This window comes from Esox lucius, chromosome 16 (assembly GCF_011004845.1).
Source record: "Esox lucius isolate fEsoLuc1 chromosome 16, fEsoLuc1.pri, whole genome shotgun sequence".
Taxonomy (NCBI): domain Eukaryota; kingdom Metazoa; phylum Chordata; class Actinopteri; order Esociformes; family Esocidae; genus Esox; species Esox lucius.
This window is the reverse complement of record NC_047584.1, coordinates 24,437,084-24,457,351: the sequence shown is the minus strand read 5'-3', so window position 1 is coordinate 24,457,351 and position 20,268 is coordinate 24,437,084. Positions and strand designations below refer to the sequence as shown.

General features: G+C 43.1%; 1 protein-coding gene across 3 annotated transcripts in view; it reads left to right on the top strand.

The window, feature by feature from the left end:
• Positions 1-20,268, top strand: part of LOC105016393 (ephrin type-A receptor 6) — a 114,774-nt gene that overhangs the window by 2,382 nt on the left and 92,124 nt on the right. For all 3 annotated transcript variants that reach the window (XM_020055093.2, XM_020055092.2, XM_034286895.1), the window contains exon 2: positions 7,657-7,721. In XM_020055093.2, the coding sequence (XP_019910652.2) occupies positions 7,657-7,721 (65 nt within the window). The remainder of the gene's footprint in view (positions 1-7,656; positions 7,722-20,268) is intronic.

The window sequence follows — 20,268 nt, the reverse complement described above, 5'->3', positions numbered from 1 at the left end:
CTACTGCACAGACACTGCCAGGCTTCTGCTTTCTCCATAGCATTCACTGTTATTGGGATTTCTGTGGGACTTTTGTTGAAGCTTGTATTGTTTAGAAAAAATTGCTAGGCTGGCTGGTAAAACGAATGGAATTATAGATTGGACACATTCTACTTGGAGATATTGTGCGGAGACTTTATAAGTCCATTGTTGTCACATTGTTGCCCAGCGTCCCCTAACTAAAGTGTTGGTCTTTTTAAATGAGGCTGGATATTGCATGGCTCAGTTGCTTCTGCTTCGCTGCTAACCACAGACACCCTTCTAACCTCTCATTAAACCTAGGCAAATATCCCCAGGAGTACAATCTCATCTGATCCTACTTAAGCTGTTTTGTGCCCATGAGGACAGATCCCCATTCACCCACCACTAAATCCCATCCCTGATAAAACCATATGTTATAATCTGTATATGTATCGAAAGACTGTCTCAGTGATGCAATATGCCATATGCAATGTACATTTATACAGTCATATTTGTAGCCTCCTAAAGGTGGTTAGTAAAGGTATGTCCATAGACTGATCCTAGATTGGATAGAGAAATATGTATGACCATATTTCGTCTTCTGTCTCTGTCCTGTCTGTGTCATGCCTGTTGTCTAAATGTCCTACAGGGTTGTGCTACCAAACAATTGCATTCAGTACACAACCTATTCTGATTGTAGCCATCAGTTGTCCAATTAAAAATCATCCATATTTGACCCACTTATTTAATTTCAAACCTTGCTTCATTTTACTAGGGTAAGCTACTTGTCACATTGAATGATAACAGTAAAATGCCTGAGATAAGTGGTTGGTATGGTCAGGTCAGTTTCGATCATTTTCACTTTATCATCACTGCTGTACCCGTAGCTCCAATGCTGGTAAATTCTCATTCAGATCCCTTTACATATCGCATGGCTCGAATATCTGATCTAATTAGCTTCTAGCTCTGATTAGCTTGCCCACCGTTCTGACATTAAGATGTTAAATGCTGTTCTGATTCATCTTGAAGGAGTAGGAATGTGAGCAAAATGCCCCCTCCCACCATGCCTGTCAGCTTGTCTGTGCTGTAGATAGTGTTTAATTTCACACCACTTTTTATCATCTGAACAGAACACAGAGCTTTGTTTACTCCACAAAATGTCAATCTTTCTACCAAAACCATTTTCCTACCTCTCTCTTCATCTCTCAAATGGATGTTTTATCTTCTGCAACAGCTTCTGTTTGCTGCCCAAGTAAATGGTTAAGGTTAGGGTTAAAGGCGCATCATGTGGGACCTCCACAATTTCCGCACTGGACTTGCCAAAAGTGTGTGTAGTGTATCTGCAGTGACGGCATAGTTTCACAGGAAGTTCGTTTTCGCAGCTGTTTAAAACCGGTCAAATTATAGTGTCAGCGTTTAGAGCCGATGGGGGTCGATGTAATTCACCTGTCTTGTAATTCACAGATCTTGCGGTTCACCTGTCTTGCAATCCCATCGTCTTCCATGCAGGGGACCAGTCCAGTCTGTACAGGAGCACCCCTCACTGTTTAATGGTTGTGGTCAGGGTTAGGTTTGGCAAGTGGATCTCAGATGGAACCATTGAAGTTGATCCCCAGACCTGGTTTTAAAGACAGTAGCCAGCAGACGAGTCCCTGAGGGCCAGTTTCCATCTTCCTGTTGTCAAGCTAGAGAATATTCATCATAAGCAGGCCTTGTAATGTTCTATTAATACCTCAGTAGAAGTCCCCCTGGGCATGGTGCTGCGCTAGGTAGGTCCTACAGGTCTCACTGTCTACTGGGAATACACTACCCTGGACTGCGAAAGAGGCTGTTCTAGAGCACACACACATGCATGAAATACACACACACACATATTCACACAAATACACACGCAGATACACAAAAATACACACGCATATACAACTATGTAGACACACAGGTACACACATGCGGATACATACACAAATCAATGCACAGACACAGATGCTGATAAAGTACCAACTCACTCACATGCACGCACACACAAACACACACACACGCACACATGCACACATACAAACACACACACACGCACACACACACACACACACACACACATGTATTAACTTTTCAATGCATAACCGTCGAGTATAAATAAAAAATACAAAATTGTTATGAATAAATTACATCTTTAACTCCTAAGGTTTGTTATTTTCCAGCCTAGCCCTGCCATCTGCCCTGGTGGGGTACATGGCAGTCTCTGGATCGGCCCCGGGGGAGAGTCGTGTCGTTAGAAGGCATGGCTTCCAGGAGCTAGCAGCCAGACCAGGCTAAGCCCGGAGCAGTCTGTTAGTGGTTACACTGCAGTGGTGTTACCATCATTACAGGGTCGAGTTGCACACAGCCAGTGTGAAGAACAGGGCTAGTGGTGAAGTCTAGATTTACAGTGTGTGAGTGGTAGAATTTCTGTACACACACACACACACACACACACACACACACACACACACACACACACACACACACACACATACACCCACCACACACACTGCCAGTGGTCAGGAAGGTATGGATTGCCAGTGTGAGAGAGAGGTGGAGCCAGACAGTGTAATTAGTCCTGTCCCCAGGCCCTCTGTTGCTGACCACCCCTCTATAATAGTGTCCATTAACAGCACTGTGGAACTGTTGGACTCCTGCTGATACTGGCACCAATCCTCGCTCCTCTGGCCTGGAACACACACACACACACACACACACACACACAGAGTTGGGCAAGGGAGGGCTGCTGGTTGAAACATCTCAACTAGGATCTAGGGCTGATTTCCATGCCCTGAAGATGGCGGCATAGCAAGTGAAAGGACTTTAAAGTCTTCTATAGATTGATTAGGTGCCTGGCTACAGTGTTTTTGCTGGGAACTAATAAACAACTTCCTGTTAAAAAGTGTGAAGAAATAATGAGTTTTGCATTATTTAGTGTTTATATTTACATTTATATCGGGCTTTTCTCAAAGTGCTTTTCTCAAAGACTTTGCAGTGTGTTGCACTGTCAACCTAGTTCCGCTGAAGGCTGGAAGAAACGAGGTTTTAACCGAAGAAGTGGTGCTCAAGAGATTATGCATCTATGTTTCTTCTCTGTCTCTCAAACACTGTATTTTCTGTCTCTTTCTCAACTTCTTTCTCACTCTTTCTGTCTCTATCTACCTCTTTCACCCTCTCCCGCACCCTTTTCACTTGATCTTTTACTTTTGTCCCTTCACTCTCTTGTCTTCCTCTGTCTCTCTCTTTATCTCTGAGCTCCAGCAACATTGTAGTCCTCTCTGATATCAGTCTTGCTTACAATTTGAGTAACATTTCTCAAATGTTATGATATATAGAAAGAGTAGGAATAGAACAGGCATCTCCATTCACTGCCAGAGCTGAAGAGGCAACGTACATTCTTTTAATTATTTCTACATTATTTTAAAGGTCAGGAATGGAAGAGCTGTTTCCTCTTCCACTATTTCCATCTTTGGGCCACTGACACTTTGCTAACAGCTCTATGACTTGTTTTGACTAGGGTTTCAGTCATGTTTCATCAATGTCCTCCTCCTGGACAGCGACAGTACTGAATGTGCAGCGTTTTCTTTCCAACACTGTCTTAACATACCAAATAATACCTGATGAGTGACAGTGTCGGCTACCCAACAGCATATTGATTGGCTAAATAGGTGTGTTAAGTAGCCCCCCCCCACACAAAAAAACCACACAGTCCTTGTAGCAAAAAAAAAAAGAAATTAGCTGATTCCTCCTGATCTGTGGATTTGTGATCACATGACCAACAGGGTCAACGGGAGGAATTAGCCAGTAGATTTGTAATTTCCACTGTTTGAAGACATTAGTATTATGGGGGGTGACTTCAATGGCGATGTCCATACTGTAACACACTCCCAGTTATGTCCTGTTAGCATATTCATGGTTGACACACGTAGTGCATATAGGATGTCATTCATATAGGACAGTTTATCATCCGTGGGTACATAGGAACCTTCCCATTGACATGCTGGCCTCCTGGCGCTCTGGAGAGGACTAGGAGGCCAGCATTTCGTGTGTTTAATCACAATGTGCGTGGGAGTAATAATGCCAATGTTTGCCATGTCACTACAGTAGCCTGGTGCAGAAAGAGATGTTGAGTCGATGTGTGCGAGCGGCCAGCCAACTGCCTCAGAAAGATTTATGCATGGTTGGCAGAGAGAGGCGTGGATTGACCTGTTGGAACACGTCTCCGAATAAGTGACAGTACTGGACCATGCAGACACAAACGACGCTCTCAAAAGGGCTTTCTAAAAATGATCCTCTTATAGTTTATAGACTTTTTTTTTTGGTGCAAAAGTGTACTTTTTTTCAAACGCATAGAGCAAACAAGACTAGCCATACAGTGTATAGGACAATCAATAGACACACACACACAGTACACAGAGACACACACGCGCGCACACACACACACGCGAGCACACACAACTTATATCCTGGCCCAGAATTTTCCACTACCTGCTGGCTTGTTTAATAGATGCTGTTTCTTGGCCTGCAACACCATATTGTAGCAGCGAGGCTTAAAGTACCTCTAAATGCCTGGGTTCTTTGTAACTGGTTTTAATGCTTTCCTTGCCACTGTGCTTTTGTTGAAATGGATAAATTCATCATCCATACCCTGGTGATGTTTGTCCTGTAACGGGGGTGGTTACTCAGCGGCCCCTGGCTGATCCAGAGCAGATGGTGCATTGTCTGTCAGTGTGGTGTGGCTGCCCAGGCGCAGTGGCTGGCTGGCTGGCACACAGGGACACTGAGGTACAGCAGGACGCAGTGAAAAGAGCATTTAGCTTATTACGATGACTGATGACATGTTGGTGGCAGCGCACAGACATCTTACAGCATTCGCCACGCACACTTTAACCACACACACACACACACACAGATATCACACACCCACACACACACACACGCACGTGCACGCACACACTGACCACACTCAAACTCACACACAAACACAAACGTACAGGACATGTCATGAACAAGCTGGACAGTTTCTGTCAGAAATGCTCTGTCAAATACACTGGCTTGACACTCCCAATCACAAGCAAGGGAATTATACCTGTTCTGCTTTTATAGAGTAACGATGAAGATGGATCTCTTGGACCGTGTTTGGTTTCAGCAGCTTTTGTCTAGAAAGTAACCAAGTAACATGAAACAACAGAGCCTGAAAAAAAGTAGGGGGTTCATGTAAAAAACAGTAATCCACCTGAATGCTCTTGGCTTAGAAAAAAACCACATTGTTATTCTAGTTTTTATAGAAGTGAAGTTTTCCTAATGACATTCTGATCCTAAATTATTCAGTTTTCTGTCCTTGGGAGAGACAGAGAGATGGAAAGACACCCTAGAACTAGAATATTTTGACAGACTCAAGTTCACTGGATTGTCAGCCTGGAGGAGGTGAACTAGTAATATTGACAAAGTGAAAACCATTAATAGACTAACCCTGAAACGTCAACCCAAATTTTACCAGCTCTTTTAGTGATTTAGTATAAAAGATGGCATTCACAAAGTTACCACAATTTGTATTTATATTAGGAATACAGATTTTGATTTATCAGCAGTCTCAGGGACACATTTCTTTTTCAGAAGGGAAGTGGTCACTCAATCTCTATGCATATTTTGGTTTTCTTCAAGGCTTTTATTGACAGTAGGAATCAGAGACAGTCCGGTGAAGTGGAGACAGAGGTGGAGGCGGATATTGAACCCGGGTCTCCGGCGTGGAAACATGTTTGGAGCCGGGAGTGTTACCACTGAAACTTGGCTCGACGCGGACGTGACTTTCTGTTTTAGTCAAAGCTATCAACAGAATTAATCAGAATCCACACAAATGTGATTACAATTTACAGGCTGTATCTATTGTATACATAATCTACATGAATTATAGTGCCTTGTTCATGTTTAATAACTGGATATTACACTGAAATGGTTCTGGACTGAGGGACTGGTATTTGTAATCTTATCTGGTGCTGCGGTCCAACTAGGCACAGACAGGAAGCCCTTATTGTCTGAGTGAAATTGAAATAAAGCCTGTGAATGGGAGAGGATATAATAGAAGAGTTGACAGCAATCTGACGGCAATCTATCAAGGCCTAAATTGTGCTCCGAAATTACGCTTTACTGAATGGACCCACAAATATATCTCTGTTGGGACCCAAAATCTAAATGAGAACATTCATGAGTAATATTTCAATTACTGAGATGGAATAAGGGATATACTGCTAGGACATTATGTACAGAATATCAACATTATGTCAAGAGTTGAAAAATGGATCTATTTATAATATTTTATGTACATCAACGTCACGCAAATAATTCAAATATGGATCCGTCTACAGACGGGTGCCAAATTATATGAAAAAACTATATAAAGTGTCTAAGTAAGCTGTCGGGACACAAGCTGCCAGAACAGATGAAGTGCACTTTGGCATAGATTCTACGAGACCCTGGAACTCTACTGGACGGATGGAACACCTGTCTTCCAGAAGACATTCCCTCAATTGGTGTTTTGATGATGGTGCTGGTGAGCGCCGGCTAACACACCGGCACAAAATCTCCCATAGGTGTTGAATTGGGTTGAGACCTGGTGACAGTGATGGCCATGTGATTCACACCGTACTCTTCAAACCATTGAGTGACCAATATATAATAATAAATCCTCTTTCCAAGTCACCTAGATCCTTTCCTCTTGTCATCTTGATCCAAAATTGAGGTCAACCAGGCATGCTAGGCACTTGTGTATATGTCACAGGACATGATAGGATGTTAATTGCTTAATTGTATCATGCAGTACACCTGTATTGATGCATTTGTTTTCATTATGTTCCTCCACTTATTTATTCAGGTTTTTCCTTTTTGTCACCCATCTGTTTATTATGTATTTCAACACTATGCTAACTGTAGGAACAGGGATCGAGGTACATTATATTTATCAACACTATGCTAACTGTAGTAACAGGGATCGAGGTACATTATATTTATCAACACTATGCTAACTGTAGGAACAGGGATCAAGGTACATTATATTTATCAACACTATGCTAACTGTAGTAACAGGGATTGAGGTACATTATATTTATCAACACTATGCTAACTGTTGTAACAGGGATCGAGGTACATTATATTTATCAACACTATGCTAACTGTAGGAACAGGGATCGAGGTACATTATATTTATCAACACTATGCTAACTGTAGTAACAGGGATCGAGGTACATTATATTTATCAACACTATGCTAACTGTAGTAACAGGGATCGAGGTACATTATATTTATCAACACTATGCTAACTGTAGTAACAGGGATCGAGGTACATTATATTTATCAACACTATGCTAACTGTAGGAACAGGGATCGAGGTACATTATATTTATCAACACTATGCTAACTGTAGGAACAGGGATCGAGGTACATTATATTTATCAACACTATGCTAACTGTAGAAACAGGGATCGAGGTACATTATATTTATCAACACTATGCTAACTGTAGCAACAGGGATTGAGGTACATTATATTTATCAACACTATGCTAACTGTAGTAACAGGGATCGAGGCACATTATATTTATCAACATTATGCTAATGATGGTGTGTTTTCTCTACTGTTTCAGTGGTACTGCTGGACACTACGACTGTTCTGGGAGAGCTGGGATGGAAGACGTATCCTATCAATGGAGTAGGTATTTGTGTGCATGTTTGTGTGTGGATGTGTCTTGTATTGATCAATAACCAATTAATAATATTGATTTAATATCAGAAGATGTGATAATGATTACTATTGACCGGTTACAGTCCTCTGGCCTGTTGTATACCTACCGCAGAACTGAGTGAGATCATTAACATGCGTCTCTATGGAACAGGCCACGTTCAATCTAATTTCTATTCCCTCTGTCACTCAATACTAAAGGGGCATAGAAAGTTATAATTGACTCTTTCAATGGGTGTGAAAGGAAATGATCTAGACTTGTTTGCCATGGAACGTCTGGTACGAGGCACGGCAGGGTCTAATGTCATGTGACTGTCGCCTGCTGCTGAAGGGAGTGGACTCCTGTTCAGACTGGGTATATGATAAGAAGAACCTCACCCCTCAGGGTTCATACATCCATGCATTTGATTATCACATTCATATTTTGGGACGTTATGGCAAAATCATTTTTGCTTTATAAATCCTTCTATAGCCAGCTCATGTTTTAAAATCATGAGCTAATAAGTATTAAGAACCTTTATTACCATGCCTGATGTATAACTGTTGTCTCGTGACTCTCCTTTAGATAGTGAGCAGTATGTTTGGAATATAGAATAACATTTGTATACAACTGGGATACCGAAGAATTGCGATATATAATGTATTGTCATTTCAGTATAATGATAATACGTTATTATGAGGTCTCTGCAATTTCCCAACATAGAACCTCTGTAGTCACCTTCTTCATTGGGAATCCAATCTCTGATCGGATATGTTATCAGGTCCTTAAAGTGTTGTAACGATGTGGACAAAGTTAAATGACAAGATAAAATAAGAAGATAACAGTCCACTGGTAGCTCTTTTCTCATGGCAACAGGTCACAAGTCTTGCTGCTTACAGGTATAGGACAGATATAGGACACAAATTTTTTGTTTTCAAATTTGTTGTGAGTCTGTATTCTCGGGAATTATGTCTCTAATGTGCGCATGGCTTTACTTTGTAGTGTTTTAGTCAGATTGTTATTGGAAGGTGAAGTTGTGTGTTCTTTCTGATTTGTCAGGGTACGGCATTGAGGCGGGACGCAGGCACAGAGGTTTCAATAGCAAACGTGGTTTTATCCAAAGACCACGAGAAAACAGCCGTAGACATAAAACAATGACCAACGAGAAAACAGCCGTAGACATAAAACAATGACCAACGAGAAAACAGCCGTAGACATAAAACAATGACCAATGAGAAAACAACCGTAGACATAAAACAATGACCAATGAGAAAACTGCCGCAGACATAAAACAATGACCAACGAGAAAACTGCCGTAGACATAAAACAATGACCAACGAGAAAACTGCCATAGACATATAAAAGAGACCAACGAGAAAACTGCGGTAGACGTAAAACAATGACCAACGAGAAAACTGCCGTAGACATATAAAAGTGACCAACGAGAAAACTGCGGTAGACATAAAACAATGACCAACGAGAAAAGCTAGGGCAGGATAAACTAACCAAGGGGTTAACGAGATGGGTGAAAGCAATACCCAGACGAGTTTTAACTGAACAAAGAAACAGAAAAACTAGAACAGAACATAGAAATGTAACGACCGGCACGACGCAGGCCATGGCTGGCTGTTACTTTGATTGCATAGAAGGCCCTTGCATTGTCTCTCTGGTCATACACAGCCCAAACTAATGCTGATGACATGCCCATCACTTAAACCCTTTTACAGAAAAACACTGTTCACAAATACAAGATATTTCTGACAGATAGCTTTATTAAAGCTGTAAATAGCTTTTCAGTACCTCCCCAAACCCTCAAGTTGAGAACCATTAGCCTAGACTGATCGACTGTATCAGATCCACGGCATCCAAAAATCCACTGGTACAGGAAAATCATACAGGTTTCTCTGAAGAAAATATCTGTGTTTTCTAAATATCTGTCTCTTTCTGGCCGTGTCCACTCTCTCTTTTTTAACCTTTACTATAACCAAGTCCAATGAAAACCAATTCTCATTTTCAGTAACAACCTGGCCTAAATCATTCAATTGCAAGATAGGAAAATACATAGCACATAAGCCTGTCTGCCTCTCTCGGCCTGTCTGTCTCTCTTGACCTGTCTGTCACTCTCTGCCTGTCTCTTTGTGGCCCTGCATTTGTTTCTCAGCCTCAGTCTGCTCAGTCTGGCTCCATCTATCTCTCTGGCCCTGTCTGTCACTCTGGCCCTTTCTGTATCTCTGGCCCTGTCTGCTCCTTCTGGCTCTGTCTCTCTCTCTGAGCCTGTCTCTCTGCTATACCTGTCTGCTCTCTCTGGTCCTGACTGTCTCTTTGTGGCCCTGCATTTGTTTCTCAGCCCCAGTCTGCCCAGTCTGGCTCCATCTATCTCTCTGGCCCTGTCTGTCACTCTGGCCCTTTCTGTATCTCTGGCCCTGTCTGCTCCTTCTGGCTCTGTCTCTCTCTCTGAGCCTGTCTCTCTGCTATACCTGTCTGCTCTCTCTGGTCCTGTCTGTCTCTCTGGCCCTGTCTGCTGGGTGTCAGGAGAGGAGAGGTAATTACATCATGTAGGTGGCTGTGACAGACAGAGGCAGCAGAGAGGGAGAGAGAATACCTGTCCTGTCTGCAGCTCTGACTCCATGATTAAGCTGTCAGACCATCTCTCCTCTTCCTCTCCCTCCTCTCCTCCGCCGATTCCTCCTCTCCTTTCCTCTCCTCTCGTCTCCTCTCTCATCCTTTTCCTTGCCCGGGAAACCAGTTTGCCTATGAATATTTAACGCAGCGAGGTGAGAGGGGCAGACGGAGAGAGGGTGGAAGGTCTGGAGGGAGGTCTAAAGAGTCTGAATCCCTCGCTACCTGGTAGAAGAGAGTAGCCAATCCCCTGTCTATTAGACACAGTGGGATATCTGAGCAAGGCAGGTCGGCAGCAGCTAGCTTACACCTGCTATCAGACCAGGACATGAGAGAACATGGTAATGCATAGCTGTCAGAACTATATCTGTCTCTATGCTCAGGATGACCATAAGGGCTTTTTGAATGAGTTAGGCCAGGTGTATAGTGTTGTTATATCATGACATGGTTTTTACTCACTGCTACACACACTGTCTCATACTTGATGGGTTACTGGCGTATTGAATCAAAAGACAGCATTACCCTAAAGCCTAAGCCCTTTATTTTCTATTTCAACTAAGCTAACATATGGAATTGTTTTAAGATGGTTATACCTCTGGTCAGTTAGCAATTTACAGTAAATATAGCTATACCAACTAAATATTTTTCAATTTTGAACTAGTTTTTGTGTCTCCAATAGCCATGTTTGCCATTGTTACCTATAGTATTCTGAAGCTTGTGTGCATCATAGAGCAAAACCATGAGTGATGACATGTTCCTAAAAGGTCTGCTCAGTCTAGTTGTGTATCAGTAATATGCTCCAACTTATGTTCCGACTGTGAGTTTTGACTACACTTCAGAATATTATGTTACTTTGTCACAATATTCTTTCGTTTTTTGAGGTATTAAGAGAAGACTTAAAGGTATATTCCCAATTTACCAAAATTAACTGTAGGATCGATCAATGATCGACTTTAAATAGCTAGCCTTAAATGGTTGCTACATTTTACTTTAAGGATTTGTAATTCAAAACAGATAATAATACAATTAGGCTATATCTTTACATTAAGAAACAAAGTCTGTCAGATTTACAGACATTTCACTGAATTAAATAACCCTTGGTCTTCAAGAGTTTGGACAAATGGAGAAAATTTGTAAAAAAATCTGCACAAGCAAAACAATTCCCTTCATCTTCTGAAAATAAATCTGTTAATGACAGGCAGGGCCGGCTCCAGGCATAAGCAACATAAGTGCTCACTTGGGGCCCTCAACTGCAAGGGGGCCAATGACTGCTACAGAGCCCCTGACTTATAGTGGAGAGGGAGCCCCAAATTATATTTTGCTTAGGGCCCCCTAAAGGCAAGGGTCAGCACTGGTGATAGGTTTCAGAACCCAGCATCATAGAGGAGTTGAGAAGGGAAGGTACTCCTTTAAACCTCTGCTGGATTTTGTTGCAAGAGAGTGTTTTTCCTCGGGTTGCTAAAACAGTTAGATTGAATGCTAGGTTATATTACACTTCTTCACCCATTATTGTATTACATAGGCTACATCTACAACATCTGTGAACACCCATCAGTAAGAGAGGGATAGATTAGGGAGCAGCGGTGTGACTATCGTAGATTTTAATAGGTCAATTTATATGGTTAGCCTACCACCTGTACACTACCATGGTTCTCAAACCGTTTGCCCAAATGGCCGCAGCAATGTAGGGGTTCAAACCTTGTGAAACCCTGTGACATGCAGGCACACACGCAAATTGTCATGTCGAAGAACACAAAATAAAGACATTGATTCATACCTGAATTGATTTTTTTGGTTAAAATCCATTCATTAGAGTCCATGAAATGTGACATCATATGGCCTACATCTATGAAATACCGTTGAGGTTGCAGGAGTGGATGGAAAGCATATGGCCTTGCTCCACTGCGTGCTATCACACGTTGCCAACAGCCTGTTCCTCCAAAATTATTTCTTTACATTTTCTGTTTTACTTTTTAGTTTGAAAGGTACAATTTTGATCTGTTTTGATCAGTGGCGCAGAAAAGTGATTTGAATAGAGGGTGCTGCCGAGTGAAAAGTAAATATTTTATAGCCTACTATAAAATTGTTGCTTTGATTTTGATTGCGCAAATACAATCACTGATCACAAGCATAACTGGTTGTCAATTTCGAAGTACGTCCTGTCAAGAATAATGACTTGAATAATAGTTCTAGAACTGTCCTGGTAGTTTGTTGCTCTCCGGTTACACAGTAAAGCATTTATCTGTGTTTTGGTTAGCAGTGCAAGCATTCTTACTGATTCAATGTGCAAGCCAGACAGCTCGTGCTGCCCAGATTTTGCCCATTCACTTCTACAGTTAAACTTGACGATCTATTCCCTCCATTGTCTGCAGGTTTTTTTCAATTGAAGGGGGATCGCCACCTCCGGTGGTCAAAGCTGCTCTGTGTGAAGCCTGGTCTCCGCCATCTGAATCTCCTGTTCTTAATATTTTAGATTCTTTGGTGGAAATTTGTTTACGTGTTTCTGTGCCATTTTTGTGCGAGCGCTCCCAGTCACTGTACGAACTGCTACAATGCCGGACACAAGCATTTGTGATTGGTTGGGATTCGTAACATCTATTTTTCAAAAATGAACAAACCCTGTTTTCTCCCTTAAGACCAACAAAAACAACATTAACTTTACTGCTTTGTGTCATTCATTAATTTAATAATTTTTATTCATTTGTTTTAACAATATTGTTTTAATTTTGCGTCTGAAGTAGGGGTTGCTTTGCATCATCCACTAGCCGTCATGGGGAACTGCAGTTCCCTCAGCACTCCCCTTCCCCCTATCCAATGTTTTGGATAAATATTGTATAATGAAAAAAATCAAATACCACTAGTTTGCGTTTACGACAACATTGCTAAAGTAGGGTCATATTTAGTAGTAAGCAACATTGCCATCATTGTCATATAATAAAATGCACTTTGACAGATGTCCTTAGCTAGTATGGTCTGTCAAAAAAAAGTTAACATTGCTAATGGTAGCTAGCTGCAGTTCAGTGTGTTCCCCTCAACAATAACTAGCTAGTTTTATTAGCTAGCTAGTTAGATATCTTACATTTGATGACATCAAAAATATAGCAAAAAGGTTTAGCTTCTCAATATGTACTTTATTTCTAGATCTTTTTCTGTTGTATTTTCAAGCTGTAATGCATTTTAGACCAAATGTTGATCACCTCCCATTAAGGATTCATTGAATAGAATACTCAATTGGACATCAGTCCCAAAACAAATATTCCCAAAACAAAATAAATATAAACAGTATTTTGGCAAAATGAAAACGATGAGTCCCCATCAAATCCGGTCTAAAATATAAAAATTTGGACTCTTACTGATTACTGTTTTGGTGATTGATTATTCTGACAGTTATTATGAGTATTAATCAAATTATTCAGATAAAATTGACTATGCTCAGTGTGTTAGATAAAAGTAGAGAATCACATCTTTTTGATAGCAGATTCCCAGTGAAATCTAGACCAGGTTTTGAATCCTGCTTGTTAATTTGCCCAGGTTTCCTGGACAGGGCGGTGTAATTGTCAAGCGCAGTCCAGGTTTGGAGCGTTAGTAATCAAATCTGGTTGCCTTGCCTTATCGTACTCTAGCGACTCCTTGTGGTGGATTGGGTTCATGTGAGCTCAATTGATGTAGAAGGCCAGAGATATATTCCAGTGCTTAAGGATTCTGGTCTCCACATCCTGGTTGAGAAAGGAGCTTGATAAGAACGTGAATAGCATCAGATGCTTCGGAAGATACATATAATCACACTGTCTGTCCTGACTCCACTAGGAGTTCCTGTGATAAAGAAGGACCTCAAGAAGTGGTATATTTCTGTTACAGAAAAAACATGCGTAGCCAAGTATCCAGTATTTTATTTCCTTTAGAAACAGCTGAAAACACTATCCTGGGCCTATAGTGTTGGTTTACAATATGTGGTGGGAAGGCATGTGGGCTCAGCTGATTGCCCGTTATTGCTGCTTGTACTGTGTTGTTTCCTTTTCTATTCCGGTCCTGTGAAGGAGTATAACAGGGCTTTTCTCTGTTTGGGGTGCAGGCAGCATAGCAACCTGATTTTACTGTCAGTCCAATCACTGTGCACTCCGCAGTGTTGCTTAGATACTACCGGCTTGACAACATAAGCATGTAGCACGTTGGAAATGAGCCCAAAAGTGTGGCTAATTCACTGCTATGGGTGTGTTTGCCGTGATTATAGAGGCTACCTGGAAACATTTTTTAATTAAAGTGAAAATTAGTCTTAGGCTCAGCGTGAGACAGCTTCTATCAATTACTTGAACCTCAGCAGCCCCCATCACTGGATCACCCTGCCTAATGAACAGGTGTCACCCAGGCTTCATAAACACAAACACATCCAGCCTTCATAAACACAAACACACACTTACGTACAAAGTAACAAAAGCAGAAATATATTTACACCGTGTAGCCTTATTAGTTGCCATCCATCTGCAGTTATTACTGGCACTTAGATAATGAGCGGCTTTATTCTGCTTCAAATACAGAAAATAAAGGAATTATCCCAAAGGAGGTGGATATGTAGAAGATTAATGTATTTGTTCAACGAGCTTACAGAGTCTGGAAATAGATTCATAATTAGAAAAAGTACTAAAATTCACAAGTCAAGTTTTGGTCATTACCAAGAAAAGATCAGCAAGGCAGAAAAGGATGAAGAGGAGAGTGAATGAAGAGAGTATAGGTTGAAGAGAGGAGAGGATGAAGATAGGAGAGGAAGGTGTGTCTGATATGGTCTTGCAGCTCCACCACAGCCCTCTCAGACATGGAGACAGACATAAGGGCAGACAGACATAAGGGCAGACAGACCTAAGGGCAGACAGACCTAAGGGCAGACAGACATAAGGGCAGACAGACATAAGGGCAGAGAGACATAAGGGCAGAGAGACATTAGGGCAGAGAGACATTAGGGCAGACAGACATAAGGGCAGAGAGACATTAGGGCAGACAGACATAAGGGCAGACAGACATAAGGGCAGACAGACATAAGGGCAGACAGACATAAGGGCAGACAGACATAAGGGCAGAGAGACATAAGGGCAGACAGACATGAGGGCAGACAGACATAAGGGCAGACAGACATAAGGGCAAACAGACATAAGGGCAGACAGAAATAAGGGCAGACAGACATAAGGGCAGACAAACATAAGGGCAGACAGACATAAGGGCAGAGAGACATTAGGGCAGACAGACAGACACACCGCTGAAATATGCATGAGTCATTTCCCTGGAGTGGAGCTAGACACAGGCTCTGTTTATTTATTAAATTACAGAAAGCAGCTTTAAGGGATTAAAAAGCCTAATGTTTTCCTTTGATTCTCCTAAATGTTTTTCTAATACAGCTTTACACAGCCAGGTGGAACTCAAAGAAGGATGGCTGTCCCTCATAAAGAGGGGCACTAACCCCATTTACATCTGTTGTCAGGCCTAACTGGTAGCAGTGAGGTAGGGAGAACTACCAGTCAGGGAGAAAGTCCAGGTTACATAACTGACTTTACACAACACATACAGTATCCAACCCTGGTTGTCTTTGTGCTGTTTAACAGTAACACGCCACTATGCTAGTAGCCATTAACACAGTTTAACAGTAACAACCCACTATGCTGAGGCCTGTAGCCATTAACACAGTTTAAGAGTAACAACCCACTATGCTGAGGCCTGTAGCCATTAACACAGTTTAAGAGTAACAACCCACTATGCTGAGGCCTGTAGCCATTAACACAGTTTATGCTGAGACATAGTGGGTTGCAGAGAAGAAAACCTGCCAATCCCTGGCTTTGGAGATGTCTGCCTGCCTTCTATGGTGACAACCTTATTGTCCCACCTCCTGCGCGTTTTCGGTGGCCTTCTCTTTCCGCCGTCCCCAGCTGCAGTTCCCGGACAGGGTTACAGCTGTGCTGTGGTGCTGCCGCGTGGTCACCCAGCCAGACGTGTTTTTGTGTTAACACCGAGGCAGGCTAATCTGGATGGAGCCATGAAGGAATCACTGCGGCAGTCGGAACGGAGACACACACACAACAAATCCCTGTGTCAGTTTGGGAGTGTTTAGGGGATTTCTCTGCATGTGGAGACAGTCAGCTGACCTGTGACAGGGGGTTCACCTGATAGTGGGAGGATGATATTCCAGGCAAGAGAATCATCCGAGTACACACACACACACTCACACACACTCACACAGACAAAAAAAAAAAAAGCCTATGCCTTTGTAACTCCTCTCATGTCAGCGTCTTAAACTTCCTTTACAGTATTTAATAAAGGTAATACATTGCTAGTATTTTACCGGGGGGCTTGTCTTCCAGCTCTCTTCCCCTGCCATTAGCTGAAGAAGAGAGAGAATTGCACTGTATGTGTACCATCCTCTCCCTTAGATCAACATTCTGAGGCAGGACAGTATATCAGCTGCTGCCCCCTGTGGAGATGGAAGATAAAATACTAGAGATGATTTAGAGAGTTACTGGCTCCTGATTTCTGCCAGGCTTTGGGTTGGTCCTTGTGTTGCTATACATGGAAGTACCAAAAATACCAGCACAGAAGAATGATAAGGGATATGGTTAGGAGGTATTAAGGTTTGGGTTATAGTCTGGGGTTATGGTTAGGAGGTATTAAGGTTTGGGTTATAGTCTGGGGTTATGGTTAGGAGTTATTAAGGTTTGGGTTATAGTCTGGGGATATGGTTAGGAGTTATTAAGGTTTGGGTTATAGTCTGGGGTTATGGTTAGGAGTTATTAAGGTTTGGGTTATAGTCTGGGGATATGGTTAGGAGTTATTAAGGTTTGGGTTATAGTCTGGGGTTATGGTTAGGAGTTATTAAGGTTTGGGTTATAGTCTGGGGTTATGGTTAGGAGGTATTAAGGTTTGGGTTATAGTCTGGGGTTATGGTTAGGAGTTATTAAGGTTTGGGTTATAGTCTGGGGTTATGGTTAGGAGTTATTAAGGTTTGGGTTATAGTCTGGGGTTATGGTTAGGAGTTATTAAGGTTTGGGTTATAGTCTGGGGTTATGGTTAGGAGTTATTAAGGTTTGGGTTATAGTCTGGGGTTATGGTTAGGAGTTATTAAGGTTTGGGTTATAGTCTGGGGTTATGGTTAGGAGTTTTTAAGGTTGGTTAGTGAAATTGTTTTTGTTTTGGGTCCCCACATGGATTGTTAAACCTAAAATGTGAGTGTGTGTGAGAGAGAGAGAGAGAGACCTCTGCCATAAACAGCTCTAAGCTGAGCCGAGGGAAGACTTAATTGGCTCATTCCTTTAAGGGGTTCACCGGGCCAGCTCTTAATGCACTCCCTGTGTGTTTGCGTGCGTGTTTTTGTGTGTGTGTGTGTGTGTGTGTGTTTATGTGCGTATCAGGCAGCAGGTTCTGACAGCATTTTGGCAGAATCTCTCTGGTGTCAGTGAGAGGAATGTATAGGGAAGAAGGGACAGAAAAACTGAGAGAAGGAGGGAGGCATGTAAAAATGCAAATGGGAGTGGGAAAGAGACATTTCATTCAGAATGGTAGGAGAGGGTTCAGACGGAGGGAGGCTGTGACATTCTACTAAGTCAGGACAAGGCAGGGATGTCTCCTCATCCCTCCCTCATGCCAAATCTCTTTATCTCTCTATGTACCTGTTCTCCTCCCCCTGTCTACCCCTCTCTGCCCCCAACATCGACGTCAGCTCCGAGAGGAGATTGGAGGTTTATTAGTACTGGGTGTTCAAGTTCCCCGCCTTGGTGACAGATCCCTTAGCCTAGCGGGCACACGCCCACACACACACACACACACACACACACACACACACACACACACACACACACTCTAACACGCACGCACAGTGGTGGAGCATTCTGTTCTAAATGCATAGCCATCCAGGGTCACAGGCAGACAGAGATTGTGTGTGGATGTGTTTTGTGTGTGTGTGTGTGTGTGTGTGTCTGTGTGTGTGCGTTTGTGGGGGGGAGTCTGTCTGTCTGTGTGTGTCCTGCTGGAAAAAGGCTAATAGGGTGGCTGACTGCTGTCAGACTGGTAGCTAGGTTCTACACATACAGATATACACACACACACACACACACACAGCTCAGCTCTGAGGAGACAGTGCTAGCTCCTAGACAAACACCAAGGTCATGCTGCTGTAGGTCTACGAGTCAATGTTTTTACTCAGTCGCACTGTAGAGTCAAAACTAAAAGCCATTTAAAATGCCGGTTTTTCTAACGGAAAATAACACTGCAATAATTTTACGTGGAAAACAGTCTATTGCCTCATTATGAGGTGCTTATTGTGATCTTTTCACCGAGCCAGCGTGAGAGCATAACTCCTCCATCCTAAGTGGGTGACCTCTCCTCCCCTATTAGTTGATTATCATTCCTGTCCTCTCCATCTCTACGCCTCCATTTTCCATCTCCGCCCCCTCACAGCCTGACCTTCTGACAGCGTGACAACGGCCAGCCCGGCGTCATCCATTTATCTCCTCTGTCGCATGAATCTCCTCTGCATCTCATCCAACAATCAATCCTGGCACATTAGCATACTGTTCGTCGACTGAAGGGCATCTCAGACAGGAAGTAAAACACAGACATGATCAATATTCGCATGCAGTGACGTGTGGATGTAGCCGAGATCTGAAATGGTCCTCAGAAATTGTCCGCGTTGAATTCTGTGTATTTCCCCGGTTGGTGGAAGGGCCATTGCTCGCCGGAACAGAAAAATGCCTGGGGACATATGGAAAGCAGCTCACTATTCAGTCTGAATACAAGTTAGAGTTTTGTTCTGGTCCGGGCTGGATGGCTGCTGTTCGGCTCTTGCCACATGGCTAATGGGAAGGCATGAGGAGCAGATGGACAGTGGCTTCCACCCCTCTCTTACTCCCACTCTCACTCTCCCTGCCTCCCTCCCACTCTCCCAGGGTTAATGGCCCCTGAACGGATGTCTCCTCTGAACTCCTCTGACACATCCAGGTGTTTCTGGCGTTAGTCCCCCTCCGCGCCACACGCTGCCATTCTTCCGTCTCTCTCTCTTTACTTTTCTTTCCCTCTCAATCTCAGTCTCTTCCTCTCCCTTTCTCCCCATCTCTCTCTCCTCCCTCCTCCCACTCTATCTTCACTGTGAAATAAAGGCAGTGTTTCTGAGAAGAGATAGGTAGAGATCAGTGGGCTGTACATGATCTCTTTACCTCAACCATTTATTCTGCTCCACTAGAAGGAGAAGTGGGAAATTGGAGATTCTAGCTTGGGGCTTCATTTTGGCTTCACATCTGATTGATCTTCCTGGTGTTGAAGTAGGTGTCATTGTGTTGTGTCCTGCTGCATTTCCACCGAGGACAGAGTGAGCAGGGCAGACTGCAGTCAGATGGGCTCTGTGGGTTCTGCCCAGCTGAGGACATCAGAGCCAGGCTGGCACTGAGACTGGCAGAGACAGTGGTCTCCTGCCAGTCTCAGTGCCAGCCTGAGACTGAGACTGGCAGAGACAGTGGTCTGGGATAGAACGTGGTATGACAAAACAGACAGACAGGGGGAGGGGAAAGAAAGACAGAGATGGTGAGAGGAGACAAAGACAGATGGTGTGGGAAGACAAACAGTTTTGGAGGAGACCGGCAGGATGGGTAGAGACAGACAGGGTGGGAGGAGACTGACAGGGTGGGAGGAGACTGACAGGGTGGGAGGAGACTGACAGGGTGGGAGGAGATCGACAGGGTGGGAGGAGACAGAAAGGGTGGGAGGAGACAGACCGGTTCTCCCTCCTTGTCTCTTTCTTTGTACCTGTCATTCTCTCTTCCCTCTCATTCACTTCCATCCCACTCTCCTCCCTATCACTCTTTCTCTCTCCCTAACCCTCTGTCTCCCTTAACCTCTCTCTCCCTTACCCTCTGTCTCCCTAACCCTCTCTCTCCCTAACCCTCTGCC